Source organism: Cricetulus griseus, chromosome 10, assembly GCF_003668045.3.
Source record: "Cricetulus griseus strain 17A/GY chromosome 10, alternate assembly CriGri-PICRH-1.0, whole genome shotgun sequence".
Taxonomy (NCBI): domain Eukaryota; kingdom Metazoa; phylum Chordata; class Mammalia; order Rodentia; family Cricetidae; genus Cricetulus; species Cricetulus griseus.
In genome coordinates this window covers 1903112-1923078 of record NC_048603.1, presented here as the reverse complement: position 1 = coordinate 1923078, position 19967 = coordinate 1903112, and the positions used below count along the sequence as shown (strand labels likewise).

The 19967-nt window shown below is 46.3% G+C and overlaps 1 protein-coding gene across 1 annotated transcript in view; it reads right to left on the bottom strand.

The window, feature by feature from the left end:
* The window catches only part of Ext1 (exostosin glycosyltransferase 1), a 279715-nt gene extending 265519 nt beyond the window's left edge, over window positions 1-14196 (bottom strand). The window contains 1 exon segment of the mRNA NM_001246767.1: window positions 12519-14196. Within this exon segment, the coding sequence (NP_001233696.1) occupies window positions 12519-13480 (962 nt within the window). The 5' untranslated portion in view covers window positions 13481-14196.
* Between the last annotated feature and the right edge of the window lie 5771 nt (window positions 14197-19967).

Below are 19967 nucleotides of genomic sequence, written 5' to 3'. Positions count from 1 at the left end.
GACACAGCTCACATTAGCTTCCTCTTTTCTGTTCCTGCTTCCCACAGGTGATGATTTCTTCACTTATCACCTGTCATTTATTTTGGAATTTAATACTCCTTGCCCACTATTATCCTAACTTGAGTTTCTCCTGAGACACGACAACACATAAAGTAAATTCATTAAAATTACTGCTGGAATCTTTTACCTGTACTAAACACTGAGGTAGTTAAATTTTATCTTAACATAAACTACTGCTCATTTTTTTAAAACTGTACTATAACTCTACAATCCAAATATTAAAAAACTGCACATTTCTACTCTTTGAATCCATAAAAGGCCACGGCTCTATATTTAAAGGTTTGCTACCTTGCACCATACTTAAAAATGCAGTCGTCATAAAACACGTTGTTTAAAGGTAGCTTCTTAACGTGAATTTTAAAGGAGCCTGTAGCACCTAAGAAATGCTGTTTTCACACAAACAAATACTCTCTGCCTCTCAGCAAAGCAATGCATTTTAGTGTCAGATTCCCCTCTGATTGGATTTTCCAATCCTTTAGATATACAAAGTTAGCCATAATTTTGGAAAATAGCGTTAGCAACCTTCCGAAGAACATAAAACATAGTTCACACTTAACCGAGTGTCATATGATCATCACGAAATACAAGTCAATTTTTAAGGCTTACTAAGAATTGAGTAATGGCACTGCAGTAGCTATCCAAGCTGGATACCCTGAGCACTGGCATACGACATGCCTGGTGTCCTCAGGAGCCAGGGCAGATTCTAAAGGCAGGAAATAGAAGCCAGCGGGATAAATAACAGTGCACCTTCCTTCCACGCCCTCCCCTTGCTTTTTAATTGAATGAGAAATCCCCACATGAATTCTTTAGAAGCCTCATATCTTTATTAAGCCCCGTTTCTGTGTGCTTAGCAGCAATGCCTCAAGTACCAGCTCAGATGAAGGGGAAAAAAGAAAAAGGATGCCAAATTTTTTTATTCAACGAAGCTTTGGGGGATGGAAGAAATCTCAGAAAGAAACTGCATGGTCTCCCATATGTAGACTGTAGCCAGTAAAATAGGTCTATACATGAACTGTTGGACATATGGGAACAGTGTGGCATGGAGAAACAGGAGCAAGAAAGGCTGAACACAAAGAGGTGAGGAACCCGGATGAGCTAATGGCCATGAGGTATGCCAGGGGATCTACAGCTGCTTTTCCTTTGGTTCTACTGCTGTACGGACTGTTTAGCTACAAAGGTCAAATTTGGTGTGAAACTCCACAGCTTCCATTCCGAACGCCATCTCTATATATAACTTCATAAGTTGTATTGACTTTAGGTCTAGTTAATTTGGGGCTAGGATGTTTTTATCTACTTGTAAGTCTTCAATAATAAAAGTTTATTTAGAAAAAAATTAAAGGGGGGGAGTCCTAGTAGCTGGAGACTATTACTATTAAATGGTAAAGGGGTCCCTGAAAATTTTTCATTTAGTCCTCATAAATATCTTGGGTTTGTGTGCAGCAAACCCCTTGGTTGATTTGGCTTTGGTTTCACTCATTTTATACCAACACAAAAAAGGGAAAAGGAGAAAGTACCTCAAAAAAAAAAAAAATACCGGAAGAAATTTCTCATTTGCAAAGAGAAGGGAAACCAGGGAAACCAGCAAAAGAACAAAATGAACTTGGAGAAGTGACTGGAAAGCCTGTTTTATAAATGGAAGGGAGTGAGACCTAAGAGCCCTTATACTTTGAATCTATGGACAGTAGTGGCATCACTCTAGGTGGGTCAATAAAAATGACCTATTTTAGTTGATATGACCAGAGCTGGAGAAATGGCTGGGTGGGTAAAGTGTTTCCATGCAAGCATGAAGGCTTATATTCATAACTCCAGAACACAAATAAAAACAACAGACAGTGTGAGGTGGAGATAGAGAACCACGGGCAGCTCAAGAGCCAGCTAGCCTGAGATCCACAGCCACAAATGGCAATGGCGCTCCCTCAAACAAAGCAGACTGGCACCTGAGGTTGTCCTTCAACTGCCACATGGGCTTTCCCAGAACTACGGTGGGAAAGTCCCCAGCTGTGTTCCCAAGGAGGCTGTCTTCACTCCATATTTAAAAACCACAAAACCATCTCTTCAGTCTTACTTTCACCGGGTGTCCAAAACACCGGCTGATCTTTTCAGAAGCCTGAAACTGCATCCCTAGAGAGTTGGACAGCTGGAGCCAAGACGAATTCACACAAGTTCCAAGGAGATCCTAGAACACAACCATATCGTGGGGCAATGCATTGTGCATCCCATGATCTTGCTTTTTCTTCAAAGAACCTGGCATCTCCTAACATGAGGTACCATTTGCATGATATCAGAGGGCAGGATGCTTGTCACTGCTGAGTATCTACTGTATGCAGATGAGAGGCAGGAACTATGTTTTGTGCACAGTAATTAAAATAACCTCAATCATGGCCCTGCCTTCAGCACACATGTAATTTCCTGAAAACAGAGAAACAAAAAGTTAAATAAATGGAAAGCCCAAGCTACAGTGACTATGAAATGTTCTAAGAAAGCACAGTCCAAGGGGTCCAAGAAGTAACTCTAGAAGTAAGAAACTGCAGAGTGACAGCTTTCCAGAAGGCTGTAGGAAGAGGAAGCAGGAAGAGGGGTGTGGCTCTCACTTGAGGAAGAGATGAAGTTGAGGAAGCAGGCACAGCTAAAACAAAGGCCATAGAGTGTCCACTACCAATGAGAAGCCCTGGTAGTGCTATGATCATATTTTACAACAGCAACATCACAGATGAGTTCATGAACTTGGGGTGCTGGAACATACACCAGATACATGGAATCCATTCTAGGCTTCCACCCATCAGTTCTCATCTCTAAGAGTGTGAGCATCATACCTACCAGGGACAACTCTGGGGCACAGACTAGAGCTCTCCTCATCTCCTCCTGGGCATCTCCTTTCTCTACATCTCAATCCCTCCCACCCACCTTGGGCACGAAGGCAAGTTGCTAAGGTTAGCTTGACTGACAAGTTTTCAAAAGGACAGCTTATTCTTTTTTTATTATTAAAAGATTTTATTTATTATGTATATACAATATTCTGCTTGCATGTATGCTTGCAGGTGGGAAGAGGGCACCAGATCTCATTATAGATGGTTGTGAGCCACCATGTGGTTGCTGGGAATTGAACTCAGGACCTCTGGAAGAGCAGTCAGTGCTCTTAACCTCTGAGCCATCTCTCCAGCCCAGGACAGCTTATTCTTAAGAGCACCCAAATAGTTTAATATCACCCATCTGATTAAGCAAGTTATGGAAACAGACTGTTTCTTTCCACTTTATTAAAGAGGAGTACACACAAATGATGCCTCGGGGTCAGCACTAAACTACAGTGTAGCTTATCAAATATTTACCGAAGCTGTACTGAGTTACAAGCAAGGTGCTAGCCACCCACGAGTCGGAGGCACAGCCACTGCACACACTCTTGAGCGCCGGGCCAGCTATTCACAAACTGCCAGGCAACCCCCAGGCCTACTTTCTTATATTTGTCTTGTCAGCTGTCCCATCTTCCCAGATCTACTTGCAAGACTCCAAGTCTGGCCTTTAAATTTACTGTTTCAAATCCACTCTATCTGGGAAATCCGATTTCCAAAATAGTTAGAATTCTCTCTCTTAAACTTGATGAAATCTATTCTAGGTGAAAACCCAAGTGATGTTCCACCCATCAATCAAGCATGAGACAATTGGTGAGAGAGCGGTCCTGCTGCTGCCAGAGACTACTCAAAAGCACTAAGGTACCATGGTTGAGAGCGCAGGCCTGGGAGTCAGAACATCTCCATTTCTATAGTCTGTGTGTGCTTATGTAGGTCAATCTAAAGATTCTCTGCCTCTGTTTCTTCATTGGAGCAAATTGTACTTTCCTGCTGAGCTCAGAAAGAAGATGCAACCCAACCAGCACACAGCAGACTCTCCAGAAACACCAGGGGCTGATGCCATCACCTGGGCTCCAACACAAAAGTGCCAACAGGATATGGCTTCAACAGTACCTGCCGCAGCAAACTTCCCCTAACCGCAGTCCCCTGTTCCAGGAAACAACTTCAAGGTGTGCTTTGCAAAAGGATGCCCACCTGTTCTAGAGCCTGAGAGCAACTGGTGTGCTGAGTCCCAGAAGCAGAATTTCCCTGTGGGCCTTTCTAGATTATTGGATCACTCCAGTCCTCATCCCAAGGGGGTTTGTCTATAATCACCTTTTGCAATCACTTATTTTTCAAATAATCTTTGCAAAAACAAACAAAAACAAAACATTTCCAAAATCAAAAGAGTGGCAATGTGACGGGGAGATCCCTCCACTGATCGTGTCTCCGCCACACCCAAGTCACGGCCTAATATGAATGACTCCTCCCGACAAAAACAAGGATCACTGGAAGACACCCAGACTTGGTTTGCCACCAGACATGGACAACAATCAGCCAGGAGCAAAGACTAACCGGTGATGGTTAGCAGACCCAGAGAAACAGAAAAGCTGGCCAGGGCAGAAGCAAAGCACCCTGTCCACACATAGTATTCCATCCCCAGAACTTAGCAGAGCAGTTTCAGTTTAGTTTCTGTCTCATGTCCCCTTACAATAAATCCTGTGACTTGAGGTGGCCTGAGAGATTTCTTTGCTTGTTACTGCAGCCTAAGAACCTGCTGAGCCAGCTCCAGGAGACTGCTAAGTGGCTCGGTTCCATTCACTCAGTGTGGCTCTCCACGGGTCACCCTCAGCCAGTAATGGCAGATGCAAAAGGGATAACCCGAATTCTCGAAGCAGCGAACACAAAGGACATGGGGCTAATAAAATGCTGGACTATCCCAGAGGCCACCCTGTCCCCCTGCCATCTGCCACCTCCAACATGAAGATCCACACAGGTCATCATTCCACAGAGAGACGACTAAGCAGCCGAGCATCTCTGCCACATTTCTGGGAAGAGATGAGCAGAGTTATTTCACGGGCACAGTGAAAAGGAGTCAAGTTATGAAACTCACTGAGCCACTATATGGTTGCCTAGACCATGCTGGGAAGATGGTTTTAATAACACCCCCGCCCTAGAGAGCACACTAGCATTTACAAGGCACACTCGCATCCACCTCTCCTCTTTTGATCCTCTTGATGACCCTGTAAGGCTAGTAATCTAATCTCTGTTTCCAGATGCAACCCTTGAAGCTGAGAGGTGAAAAACAGTCCGAGAAATCCTTGTGAGTCAGTTTTTCCCTTGCTCTTCCTTCTACAGCTTCACATAGGACAAAAAGGGACAAAGGAAAACGGAAGTGGGTATTGCTTCAAACCTCTCAGTGCTATCAAAAGGAGTTACATTACCAAAAAAAAAAAAAAAGTCTTGAAACTAAGGATGTAAACTTCTCTCTCTCTCTCTCTCTCTCTCTCTCTCTCTCTCTCTCTCTCTCGTGTGTGTGTGTGTGTGTGTGTGTGTGTGTGTGTGTGTGTGTGTGTGTGTGTGTGGTTTAAAAACACTTGGAACAAATGTGTGTGTGTGTGGTTTAAAGACACTTGGAACAATGCACTTAGGTTTAAGAATTCCTTACTTGGCTGTCCGGAGGTAAAGAACCTGCCCAAACTCCCTCCCCATGGATCATGGAGTCTACAATCAAAGGGAACATAGAAGCAAGGCCTAGATGCTAAGAGAAGGATATCTCCCCCAAGTAGGGTCAACAGACCCCGAGACCCCCAGAAAGCAATCACTGTGTTTGGCGAGAGAAGTCTAGGGCTGCCAGCATTGTAAAGAGTCCAGAGAGCTTTCTGGCTGGAGCCAAAACAAAACTTCAAAGGGAACAGAGCCTGGAGTTTCAAAGACCCCTGCAGGGCCAATTACCACCTACAATGTTTATCTAAGCTGTCATTTAATGACGGCCACTTCCCGAACTGGGTGCTCTGCCTCACCTTAAAAACACCTACCACCCTAGAGGGATGAGAGGTGGGGGATGGGCACACAAGTCCTGTGTTGTTTGTGAGAAAGAGACCTCCGTCAGGAAGCAGGCACTCTAGTCAAATTCACCGTCCAAAAGTAAGGAAGTACATATGGTGAAACTATGATGCAGCTATGAACTAAAGAAAAAAAAGTGCTCTCAAAAATCCCACCTTCAAAGTCATTTTGGTAGGACAGTAAAATGCTCGTAAGTAATGTTGAGAGAAAAGTCCAAAAGGCACTTAGTTCTCACTTTAACTTTCCCAAGCAGAGAGACACAGGGTGGACTGTGGAAGGCTGGGAGCTGTGCTTATCAAAGCAGAGGCCCCAGATTGAGCACGTAGGCAGCTTGGGCAAACAGTGAAGTTAAGGTTTATTTACCACTGACTAAATAATTCACATAGCTGGACAAAGCGTTAGGGTATGCAGAGATACAACAATACAAACATAAAGCTAGGTGGCTCCATCAAACTTTAAGATGGCCTAGCTCTCACAATGGGGGAAGAAATGACCGGTAGTGTTGTCGCTCTGCTGAATGCTGTGCCTTCCCCGTTCCTCACAAAGGCTGGCAGACAACTTTTATAACCGTGTGTTCGTGCGTATATGTGACGGGCCTGTGAGCACGGCAGGAGTATGTTCAGGCCATGTGGAGGACAGAAGTCAATGTCATTACGGGGTGTCTTGTTCAATCACTTCACCTTATTCTCGGACCCTCAGGTTCACCAGTTGTGAACTAGCAAGCACCAAGAATCCTCTGGTCTCCAACTCCCCAGCACTGACATTATAACCACACACAGCTGACTTTTCACATGGGCGCTGGAAATCCAGACTCCTGTCCTCATGCTCACTGAGCCACAGTGCCACTTGTGTTCCTTTCAAAACACAGTTTTACCTGAAACTGTGTGTGTGGGCTCCACCCCAGCCAGCAGCACCGTCTTTCTTCCTAGAGCAGTGGTTCTCAACCTCCCTCCCTAAATAGTAATTCCTACCCAGTCTAGCACAGTAGGTCTCAACCTTCCTAATGCTGTGACCCCCAGCCATAAAATTATTTTCATTGCTACTTCATAACTGTAATTTTGCTACCATTATGAATCGTGAGGTATATATCTGTGTTTTCTGGTGGTCTTAGGTGACCCCTGTGAGAGAGTTAGTTGTTCGACCTCCAAAGGGGTCGAGACCCACGGGTTGAGAATGGATGTTCTAGAGCTAAGGCTCTGGGAGCAATGGCTGCCCTGTGTCAAGAAGCAGAATCTACCGGTGGGTCTTTCTAGATTATTGGATCACACATCTACCAGGGGCAGCTATCATTCCAGGCCTCATCCGAGGGGGTCCGTTTATAATCCCCAAGACCAGACAGGCAGGGCGGGGACTTTTTTTCAGTGAGAGCAAAAGTCACTGTGAAGAGTCTAAGGGAGACTGAAAAGCGGAATCCATGCAGGCCAGATTGCAAGTTTCCCTTCAAGGAGTTCAAAGTTGGTCTGTCAGAATTGAAGTCCTTTCCCTGCATGTGCGAGCGAATTTGTTTATTCTCCAGGGTGCTAACATTTTGAAGGCCTGAGAGTATGTAGGCTCGGGGATCTAAAGCCCCTGGTTACAGGATCATTAGCTCATCAGATGTAATTCTTTGCTTGCTTTCCTCCATTCGGTACCCTACACAATTCACTTGTGGGAAAGGTTTCACCGAGCTAAGGAAGGTAAAGTCAAGTCGTAAGCATTCTTCCAGTTTGGAAGGAGGGTAGTAAGTTCTAAGCTGACCCATGTAGAAGAGACCTTGAGTGAAAACAGTTAGTTATTACATTCCATCAAAGACGAGTCCCCATGTTTATATCTGGAGACTGCAGAATCCAAAGACCACTTCACCTGACCTCATACACTGCTCTGCTGAAGGCTGAGTGTCAGGAAGCAGTAGCGAGCAATGGTGAGAAGACAGAGAACTGGGAGCCAGAAAGCCTGGGCTACAACCCAAGACCTGCCACATACGAGCTGGGAAGCCTTGGACAAGCTCCCTCAGCACCTCCGGCTTCAGCTTACACATGGGAGTGATGCACTAGCAAGATAGGCTGCAAGGTGGCTTCGAGCAAGACAGCCAGGCCCTACTCACCAAACCCTCAAGTATTCTAGCACCTGCCCTTAGGATCACTTTTACACCATCACACAACTGTGGGGGAAGAGGTGCTCATGTTTTACATTTGAAGTCTGTGACTCACAGTTCCTGCCTTTCACTTGGGAGGGGGAAAACATTTACTGAAGAGTTAGGCCTGGACCATCAGGAACTTGCTCCAAGTGTCTGTCAAGCCTCTTTAGGATAAAGGAGGAAAGGGAGAGAAAAGCCCTTTTGTGTTATAACTTGTCTTAAGCACATCTTCCGAGCTCTACAATGACCTCTGAATTCAAGTTGTTTGATCAATTTGATCTGTTCCCTAAGTTCTTAGGGTCAAATAGAAAAGTCTCAATAAAATAAAATAAAACATTCAAAAGAAGACCTAGTTAAGCTAAGCACTTTCTAGGACACACCCACCCAACATAATTAACAATAAAAGGAAAACGTGAACCCTGAGGATGTCCTTTCAAAGGGCTGCCCCAACCTTTAAGATGTGACAAACTGCATATGCATTTTGTTTTCTTTTTCATTGCCTTCCAGTCACCCTTGGAAAGTTTTCACCAAGTTGCAGAAATACCAACCCTGGGGGGGGCTGAGAGTTTCCAAAGTGGTTGCAATTAGAAACGAAGAGTGCTGACTAGTTAAAAATCCCAAAGGCCACTCTAGAGCTACTCGTAACAGTCATCGGAGTTCTGATTGGTCTCGAAAATTGTTTTTCCTAAGAACTGAGCATGCTAGAAGCTAAATGGTCACCTACCTATAACACGCCCCGGATGCAGATGACTCAGTGGGGAAGGCACTTGCCTCCAAGCCGGAGGGTGTGAGTTCGGTTCCCAGAGCACACCTAAAGAAGAGAACTGGCTCCAAGTTGTCTTCTGAACTCTATATGCGCATGGGCACACACACGCACTACAGAAATGTTTTGGTTTTTAAATACCAGTAGAGTACGGCTTTGGGGAACACAGAAAGAGTCTGCAAAGATCTGCACCATCTTCTGTGGTCAGCAAAGTTACTTGAAAACAATTATGGGGGGAGGGGGGGTCAAAAAGAGACACCACCTCTCACTACCTTCTCTTCCTTCTGTTTGAGACAGCCAAACTTGAAGTCCCCTAATAATGACCTTCAAAGTGATCTGAACTGTGACCTCCATGCAAAGACATAGTAAGGACGCCTGAGATTTGGAAAGGAGTGTGTTTCTCCGAGGCCTCATGCCAGATCCCACCCAGCACTTACTTAAGGTGCTGTTACCTACACCTGTTAAGGACTGCAACTGAAAGTCAGGCGTGATGGCGCTCGTATTAATCCCATCACTAGGGGGAGGCAGAGACAGTGGATCTGAGTTCAAGACCAGCCTGGCCCAGAGAGCGAGTTCCAGGACAGACGGAGCTACACAGAGAAATCTTGTCTTGAAAAACTAAAAAAATATATAACTGGTAAGAATTATGTGCACCATAAAAAAAAATGGTTAATATAATCTTGGAAAGCTGGGTCAAAGTTTTCAGGAACCAATTTTTTCCCTAGCACAAAAATATTCCCATTCATTCGACGGAGCTGTTCTACGCTGGTGTGATCAATGTGTGACTTTTCACAAAATCCCAAGTGGGACAGGAATCCTCAACCATCTATCTGACTTTAAACTTACAGCATCACATCACCAGAAGCAACTATTTTTGGAGTTGAAGCATCTGCATATGTTCTTCGAGCTTAACTTGACCAAGGTGCCATAAATTTCCAATCTAATTAACAGATCCGGTGTCCAAGGCAAACTTGTACGAGGTTGCTCGAAGAAGCAAATTAAGGTGAAACCTTTTCATAGGCACTTGCTAATGAAGAAGAGAACTAGATGAAAATTGATCCCGTCTTTCCAGTGCGTTACTAAGTGACCGCTTGGAGAGCCCTGGAAACAGCCTAAACCCTGGGTAGAAATCAACTCTAGAGATGATTCCATGTAAGAAGCCAAACCTTCAGGGACCACTTCCACGGACCTGACTTCAGCATCTCCTCCTCTTCAAAGGCCTGGTGTGGTTCACCTCAGTGGAGTCCTGCATGCCCAGAGCAGGACCACATCAGTTTCAGAGTGTAGCTAGCCCAGGAGTGTCTGCTACGCTTCAGATTTCTGCACTCTGGCTTGTCTCTGTGTATTCCGAAGTCAAAAGCAAAACCCGATAATATTCGAAAGTAGCAATTCTGATAATCCAAGGAATTGAATTGGATTGAAACTTTAGGAAAGTAAGGAATTGAAACTTTAGGAAGGCCAGGCTGGTGGGAGCAAGTGTTCTGCACTACTAACCTGTCCTACTAAACAAAGTTAGGGCTGGGGGGAGTGTAAAAGGGACGATAACACCAAAGAAAACCCTGCTCTCTTCCTAAGTGCCACATTTCCAAAGAGATACATATGATCCCAAGACCCAGGTGGTTTTAAAACATAAACCAGGAAAACGTAGAAGATGTCAGTTTTTTTGTTGTTGTTGTTGTTGTTTTTTGGTTTTTGGGTTTTTTTGCCCAAATCATAGCAAGGTGAAAAGTCAATTACATTCAACTAGCAAAACAAGGCTGCAAGGAAGCCAGTCAGCCACACCTTTCTTCGTCCCTGCTCTCCAGAAAGTGAAAGTAGCTTTCCCCCGAAATTATAAAGAATTAATAATGACTGTGGGGAAAAGACCACAACGAAGATATGACTGGCGGTTGGCAACTCAGGCAATGTCCCAAATACAAGGCAAGTTTCCTAAGGTGGAAGCTCAGCTCTTCTGCTCTTCCAGAATGGGGAACACCCTGATCTTTCTATAAAAATGTGGTGAGATTTCTTTAAAAGACACCAAAAGAGGAGGTTACTCTACCACACACCAGCCAAAGAAATTCCTAGAAGGCACCCCCAGAATATATCAGAGTAGATGTCCTTTAAACAAAGCAGTTTATTTCAGACCACAGTTTAAGACTATTTTGTGAAAAAACAATTCACTCCGTTACAACAACACTCGATATTCACACATACCTTCCCTGTGTAAGAGGAAAATATAGATTCACAATTGATCCTAGCCTTGGGCTTTTCCTAACTTGAAATGGAAAAGGTCCTAGGGGTTCAGAAACAGAATCGGAGTACTTGATACTGCCTCCCTCCCCGCCTCTCTATGATCAAGTCTGAGAGGACTTTAATTTCCCTGGCAATCACTCCCACGAAGACCAGAGAGTCCGAGGGATTCCATGGACAACAATCAAACCTTTCATTTCAGGGCCCGTTTCCCACCCTACCCCTTCCTGATCCAATCAGGTTTGGGAAGCATTTCCCCTACTCTGCATTTCATGAATCAATGGCACAGGCGGCCAACCCCTGCCAGTTCCTCTTGTAGTCAGCTGAGAGGTTTCCCCTTCCTTCCCTGGGTAGCACAAGGCTGCTCTGGTTTTTAACTGGCGTAAAGTGGAAATGCACCGTAGGAGCTCACTAACTCTTTCCCAGCCAGATGCAAGTGAGAGTCTGGGGCACTGACCTCAGCCTATCAGGAAACTGACCTGCTAGCCTCGGTTTCAAGCAGATTTGTGGATTCTACCTTTGACCTGAAATCCTGTGTGTCAGCTACTGTTAAAGGCAAGGAAAAGGAAGACAGAAAGGGGCTACAAAGTAACCAACTCAGTTACTTAGCAACTAGACAAAACTCTGCTCTCCACAGAGGCTAAGGAGGCATCTCAGGCCCATTCAAAGAGTAACAGTCTACATTTATATGCAAATAGATAAAGACAAAGAAGAAAGGGAAATCTAAATTAGCAAGGGTAGTTTACCACAGTGGGCCTGAGGCCCAGATTTTAAAGTTTCTCCAAAGAAGACAGGGCTTATACATACAAATGAATGAATGAATGAATGAATGAATGAATGATGAATACATTCAAAGCCATAGGCCTTAGCCAACTTACACTCTACCTTTATAAATACCAATGCTATGGAGGAAGTAAGAAGCAGTCACAAGTTGGGTAGCTAAAATTTAACTATTGCTCCAGCTAGCAAGAACCTACAGCTTAGGGAAAAAGATGAAAATTTATGCCTGGCAAAGTCCACGAAGAACAGGAACCCATGTTCATGAAGAAAACAAACAGCACAGTAGGGAGTGTCTGTGGACCTGGATAGACTCAGTGTCTCTCCAGACACCCCCACAAACCTTCTCCAGTAACCCCCCCCCCACCCCCCAAGGAAGCGCAGTTTCCAAACTTGGATCAGAACCCCACAATGCACGGAAGACACACTGGTCCTGAATGGTTTTCAAAGTATCACCTACTGGACTGGAGAGAGTACTGGAGAGAGTTTGCCTGAGGAGCTCAGACTCGCTCTCTAAGCCTGAAACCTGGCTGCTTGGTCCCAGGCAAGCAGGAAGCCACAGCTCTGAGGGCTCCTCCTCCTCCTCCTCCTCCTTCTCCTCCACCCCGGCATCCCCCACCCTGGACTCAGGCATCCAGGGCCCAGGGCTGAGCCACCAAGGGCGGCAGCCCCCACTTACTTCTCATACTCCGTGTTGTCTCTGTCACAGCGAGAGTCCTTGTGCTTTTGCCAGTCTTTGCCGTGTTTGCAGGTGGTGAGGAGAAGGACGTCCTCCCCGTTATGGACATGATATAAGGCATTCCTGGTGTCTGACCCTATCCCTGTCAGGTACCTCTTCCCCTTGAATACCAGCATGTACTTCCTGAGAGGAGGGATGGTGTTAAATTTCAAAAAGCCCCTCTCCCCTCCTGTCCTGGGATGATCCTTAGAAAAGAGGGGAATAGAAACATCAAAGTTGGGTCGGAAGTTTTCAGTACTGATGCTGGCTTTGGCCAGCATCGCCTGGCCGATGTCAAACCCCACGTCCTCGGTGTAGTCAGGCCAAGTGCCGGAATATAAATTAAAAATTAAATGATTCCTACCATTGTTCCATAAGTGGAGACTCTGCACTTTGGATCTCAAATTGTGCACATACTGAGGTGATAACTGGTCTCTGTCTAAAGTATCCAGACTCAGGACAAAGAGGCACGCCTGGCTGGGGTCCGAGGTGTAGAACCTGGAGCCCTCGATGGCCGCTAGAATGTTTTGGTAACTTTCGGCGATTTTCTCCCCTTTCTGCTGCGGGTACACGTAGACTTTGAAGCCGTTTTTCTTGCAAAGGGCGAAGTCGAAGCAAGACTCCATGCGGCACTTCTTGCCTTTGTAGACGCTGGAGTTGGCGTCTCGCTTCTGCCGGGGGGAAACGTGCACGCCGGAATCCTCGTTTTCCAACTGATCCCAAGGAAAGAAGGGGTGCAGAGCGTCCGCGAAGCGGGGCCAGAAATGATCCGGACTGGGCTGGTGCAAGCCATTCCGACCACTGTGCTCCTCTCTCCGGCTGTGGCTCCTCGATGCCCTAAACTGCACGCCTCCGAAATAAAACAAAAGGGCGAGACAAGAGCCAGCAGAGAGCAGGATGAAATAGCGTTTTTTGGCCTGCATGTGTCCTGCCTGGGTCAAGAGGATTGGAAATAAACACAAGAATCACCCAAGTTTCCCAATCAACACTTTGAGCTCCAGTCCGCCATCTTCCCGCCTGTAAAGACTCCAAACTCTCCGCTCCCACCTTCTCTGGATGCCTTTCCCCAAGCCGTGGACTGATCCAGCGCATGTGGGCGATTTCTTTAACTTTCTCCCCTCCGGTCTTTCATCTTCGGGCTGCACAATGCACGGGAGGGAGCCGGGCGGGAGGTCTCGCAGCCAGGGCGGGCGGGCGAGCGAGCAGCGGCCGGCGATTTGCTTGCTTGCTTGCTTGCTTGCTTGCATGCAACAAGACGGAGGGAAAGAAAGCGAGCGGCGAAGGAGAGAAGAAGAAGAAAGAAAGAAAGAAAGAAAAAAAAAAAACCAGCCAAAAGCTCCCGATACCCAATCAATGGCAATGACCGAGTGCCTGGCTTGCCTCGCCGCTCCGATTCCTCTCTCGGCGGCGTCAGGAGAACGAGCCCGGGGGGGAGAGAGCAACTCTTCAACTCCTCCTGCACACGCTCCGGTGGCCGAGCACCGCGGTTCCAACAAGTCAGCCCGCCCCGGCTTCAGCCGGCTAGTGCATCTTGCAGCTGGGGCGCCGTAACCTCACGAATCCCTGCATGGCTCTTTCTTTTTTCCCTTCTGCAGCGGCTCGCACACTCACTCCGCCGCTGTTTACTCCTGCGCTCGCCGGCTCGCCCGCCCCCCGCTCGCTCGCTCGCCCGCCGCGGGGCCGGCTCCCCGGGCGCGCGGCGGCCCGGCCGGCTGCACTGCACGAGGCTGCGCCGATCGGCGGAGGAGGCGGCGGCGGCGGTGGTGGCGGCAGCGGCAGCGGCGGCAGCGGTGCGTCCTCCCCGCGGGCAGTGCCGGCCCGGAGCGTGGCTTCGCAGGGCCCCCGCGCTAGCGCTGCCGACCGCCGCGTTCGGTCGCCGAATGTTACCCGGTTCTGAATGTTACACTTACACATTCCATTCCCGACACGACAGCGCTGACCTCATCCATCCACGCAGCCCGCGCTGCCATTGGCCGGGCGTCACGTCCGGGTGGGGCGGGGCTTCCGCTGCGCCCATTCATAACCCCCCGGCGGCGGCGAGCCGGCAGAGGCGCCGGCGCGCGGCCGCGGGACCCCCTGGAGCCTCCGGGCGAGCGGGCGGGCGGGCGCCGGGGCGAGCCGATCTCCCGGGCGTCGCCCATCGCCGGCTGCCATCTGGACCAGGCTGGTCCACACCATCCACCCCCATCCCACCCCCCAAGGCGAGGGCGCAGGGATGGGGACACGCCCGGGCAGCCTGCGGCTCGGGATGCCCGGGGTCCCCACGAGCCGGGGACGCCTCCCCCGCCCGGAGGCTGAGAGGACCTGGTGGAGGATGCCTGAAAATGGAGAAGCCAGGAGGAAGGGGGTGGGGACTTGGTGGAAAGCGAGCGCCGGGCCGGGAGGTTTCTCTCCCGCGTTGACACCCGCTGAGGCCCAGTGTTGGTTTGTTTTGGTTTGTATTTTGTACATTGACACGATCTTCCTGATTCCCCTGTGTCTAACCCACCCGTTCTTGGGTCTTCCCGGCGGAGACACCCATCCTCGACCAGAAAGAGGAATTGTCACAGTCCGGTGGAATCGTTGCACTTCTCCACCCGTGCTTGGGAGCTTGAGAAGACACCTCCTGAGCCTTTCTTTCTGCTCTGTCCCCACTTCGGTCCTGAGTCCCTCCCTTCCACCTGTTCTCTTCACTGGCCCGGAGGGACCTAATGGCTGAAGAGAGACCATTTCACTTTGCCCCCATTTGGGCTGTTATTCTTGGGGTGGTGTTTTTAAGATGTCACCTGCCCTAGCTATAGAAGGGGACCTTTGAAGCAAAAAAAATAATAATTATTATTATTTACAATAAATGTGCCATGATTGTCCCTGGCTTCGGTTGACCTTGCTTCCATTGACGACCCTTCCCCAAGCCTGTCATCCGGGGTGAACTTATTTGGATGATTCTGATAAACCGGTCTTCTAAAGGAAGCGCCAGTGCCCCCAAAGGTGTGCTAAACTCCTGAGCATCACTTGGCCTCAGAGCCTGAGCACCCTTCCCACCCTAGCCTGGGAGCCTGACCAAGCTGGACAAGCAGTTGCCTAGGGCAGCAGAGCTGTTTAGTGATTGTTTATTGTGGGAGTGTCTGAGCTGGGAGCAGACACATCCAGGCCTCCCTCGGGCTATTGAAAACCCCAGCCGGCTGTGTACCCAGGGTACAGTTGTAATAGGGCAGAGTGGAAAGTTTTCGAACATTGTTGTTTCAGATTTTTTTGAATAGAGCAGGGAAGGGTTGTGGGTGGGCTATGACGGGACATTCCTGAAGCTTCTGCCCGTGTTGGACTTACCAAAAATGAGGCAGCTTTTCAAAGTTTATTTTGTCCCTACCACATGATTTAGAGAGGCCAGAAACAAGGGTTCAGTCATCTTCCAAATAGGATGAGAACCGTGCAGGTAAAGGCAGTTATTGGAGTCACATGTGACCCCAGCTCTCTGCGGGACTGCTAAGAACAGTCTTCAAGGTAGAGTTCTTTCTGCTGAGAGCTGGGTACCAAACACCTCCAATCCGTAGAAGGTGGGACTTTCTCTGCATTTGCAGAATGTCTTGCTTTTCTTGCCTAACTATGGTGAATTCCCTCATCCCACAGCACATTGTCAATTACATTCACATAGTGGTTTGTGTAATGTGAGGGAAAATGAGGGGAAATGGGTTCAGTCCGTGTTTCTGCTGTGGACTAGTGCCTTAAGCCTGTGTATGGACCTCCTGTTACCCTCAGCTTCTCATTGATGGGCCTGGAATAATGCTTTTTTTTTTTTAATCAGCCAATCTCATTTTGTAATGTATACATTTCTCTACATCAGATGTCTCTATAATGGATGTCATTAGCTATAGTCTAGACTCCAAAAACCCAGGCACGGTCTACAGTAACCCCTACAATTGCTTCATCAGTGCAGCACCCACACTCTGAATTTTCCACCAAGTCTCCTCACCTACTGATATCTTCTTTTAATATTTATTGATGTGTATGGATGCGTTGCCTGCATGGGTGGATGTGTGCCACACACAAGCCTAATGCTCATGGGAGTCAGAAGAGGTCAGATCTCCCGGAAACGGCGTTGCTGATGACTGTGAGCCATCATGTGGGTACTGGAAAGTGAACACAAGTCTTCTATAAAAGCAACAAATGGTCTTAACTGCTGAACCATCTCTCCAGCCTTGATATATTTTCCTTTTTCTTGCTGTTAATCTAGAAGGAATAGTCTTACTCTGTTAAGGTGTGTGTGTGTGTGTGTGTGTGTGTGTGTGTGTGTGTGTGTGTGTGTAAACAAGGACCTGTGAAGGCTGCAGGCATCTGATCATAGTAATGCCGGCATTATAAGTAGATAAGAGCCTCTCCATGTATGTGTTATGAAATGGAACTTGGTTCATCTGCAAGAACAGAGCCTGCTCTCAACCACGGAGCTATGTCCCCAGCCTTCGTCTTGTTTTTTAATCCTTAGGGCATGGGACAGTTCCTGAACTCAGGTAGAATTCAAATAGTGGACTAAATGAATTAATGAATGGATGGTTTAAAAATGACTTGAACTAAGTTGCAACGAGAGGTCTCATAAGGACAGACAACAAAAGCAAAGATAAGTGATTCATCTAAGAAAATGTTCCACACAGCAAAGGTAACAATCAACAGGATGAAAAAGTAGCCAGTGTTAGGAAAAAAAAATTAGTTTCAAATCATACATCCAAAGGAGGTTAATATGGAAAATATACAAGGAGTTCATTAAACTCAATAGCAAAATAATGAAAGTGGGGTGAAGGATTTAAATAGACATTATCACAAAGAAGATATGCAAGTGCCCTAATGGATATATTCAAAGGAGTTCATCATCACTAATCATCAGGTAAATGCAAATTAAAGCCACAAAAAGATGCCCACTCACACCTACTTGAATGGCTATGTGAAAAACACAAGAGATAGCAAGTTTTGAAAAGGGTGCGAAGAAAAGGGAACTCGCCTTCTACTGGTGTTTCTGTAAGTTAATACTATTTTAGTAAACAGTATTAAGGTTTCCTAAACACATTAAAAACAGAAGAAGTGATGTGGAATGATCCAGGAATACCACTACTTGCCTTGGTATAAAGCCAAAGACAATGAGATCTGGATGTCAAAGAGATCGGCACTCCCATGTTCATTGTGGCATTATCCACAATAGCCAAGATATGAAAACAGCCTACACTTTTGTTCATTGATGAATGGATCAAGAAAATGTGCACATAAAATAGAACATCACTTATCCATAAGAGGGAGGGGAATTTTTCACTTGCAACAATACGTGTAAATTTGGAGAATAAAATACAAAGTGAAATAAGTCACACACCAAATGATCTGACTTATGTGTGGGATCAAGAAAACCTTGAGCCCAGGCTGCAGGTTAGTGGTGGAGCGTTTGCCCAGCATGCAAAAGTTTGAATTACGTGTACCCTCATAACAAAATAAATTGAAAACTCAATTTAAATATGTATATATTACACACATAGTTATATGTATATAACAACAATTAATTAAAGACAGAGGCCCTGAATTTAAGAGACAGCAAGCAGATACATGGGAGAGTTTGGATGTGGGGAAGAGAGTGGGGAAATAATGTAATTACAGTATAATCTCAAAAAAATAAAAAAAATGATTTCTAAAATTTGAATTCGCAAATGCAGAGAATAGAAAGAGTGTTTGGCAGGACTAAGGCGGAAATGGAGAGATGTTGGTTGAAAGATAGGAACTTGGCGGCCAGCACTGGTGGCACACACTTGTAATCCCAGCACTGGGGAGCCGGAGGCAAGCAGATCGCAGTGAGTTCTAAGCCAGCGTGGTCTACAAAGCGAGTTTCAGAACAGCCAGGACTGTTGCACAGAGAAACCCTGGCTCGAAAATCCAAAAATAAATAAATAAATAGAAAGAAAGAAAGAAAGGTGAACTTGCAATTGTAGGCTAAATAAGTTTTATGCTCTCAGCATGATGACTATAGTTAACAATGTGTATTGTCTAAAATGGAGGTGCACATTTGTAGTCCCAGCCCTCAAGAGAGAGTAGCAGGGAGATCAGTAGTACAAGAAAGGCCAGCCCATACTACAGGAAACCCTGTCTTTAAAGAAAGAAAAAAGAAAATGAGAAAAAAAAGAAACAAATAACATAGGCTGTATTATATATAATCACCTTCTATTTCTGATAGGCTGGAACCCAGTACACTCATCTTTAGCTGAAAACATCCTAAGTAGAAAGGGCATTTAACACACCTTACCTACTGAACAATGCTTCTCAGCCACAGAACGCTATAGAGCATCAGCGGCTTCCCTCTGTAATCCGAAGGCCATGAGCTGCTGCTTGCCACTGCTGCTTAGCATCCTGTGGCAGGATCCCTCTGTTTTTTGAATTTGCAATTCAGAACTTAATTCAAAGTTTGATTTATACTAAACATGTTTTGCTTCCACACCATCATAAAATAAAAAAATAATAATTTCAGTAAGTTGAACCTTTGGAGGTAAAGGACAGCTTTTATTTAGAAGCTGCTTTTTAGGGGGCTGGGGAGATGTCTCAGCAGTTAAGAGCACTGCCTGTTCTTCCAGAGGACCCAGGTTCAGTCCCCAGCACCCACATGACAGCTCACCACAGTCAGTAACTCCAGAGGTCCTCAGTTCAATTCCCAGCAACCACATGGTGGCTCACAACAGTCTATAATGAGATCTGATGCCCTCTTCCGGTGTGTGTATACATAATAAATAAAGAAACCTTAAAAAAAAAAAAGTTCTGCCCTAGAGCATTTAAACAGCCTTAAGGTGTGTGTGTGGTGGGGGTGGGGATTGGACTATCCCCCACAAGACAGGCAAAGGAAGTGTTCCTTTTAATGTATATAAAACCATGGGCACAAATGATTCTCTCGGATCCTTAAGTGTATTTGTTATAGAAAAAAAAAATGACTACAAAACACAAGTGTTGCTGGAGTTTCTTGTCCCGCCAGGTCCCGAAGTCCTTGAGTCACAAATAAACACATGGACATTATATTAATTATACAACTATTGCTTGATAGCTAGGGCTTCTTATTGGCTAGCTCTGTCTTAGTTATTAACCCATTTCTATTAATGTAAGTATTTCCACGTGGTCTTATCTTACCGGAGAAGGGTCCAGACCTGTTACTCCTTCCTCCACTATATGGAGTCTCCTCCAGGTCTGTCTCTGCCTGTCTTTCCCAGAATTCCCCTCACCTGCTAGCCCCACCTATCTTTCTTCCTCTATTGGCCAAACAGTGTTTTATTCATCAACCAATAAGAGAAACACACAGAAGAACATCCCCCATCACACGAGCACAAACTAAATAGTTTATCAGTGATTAAATGATCTACAATGTTCATGATCAATGTCAATAAGGTTACACACAATTTTTATTTGGCAGGGGTGCATCGA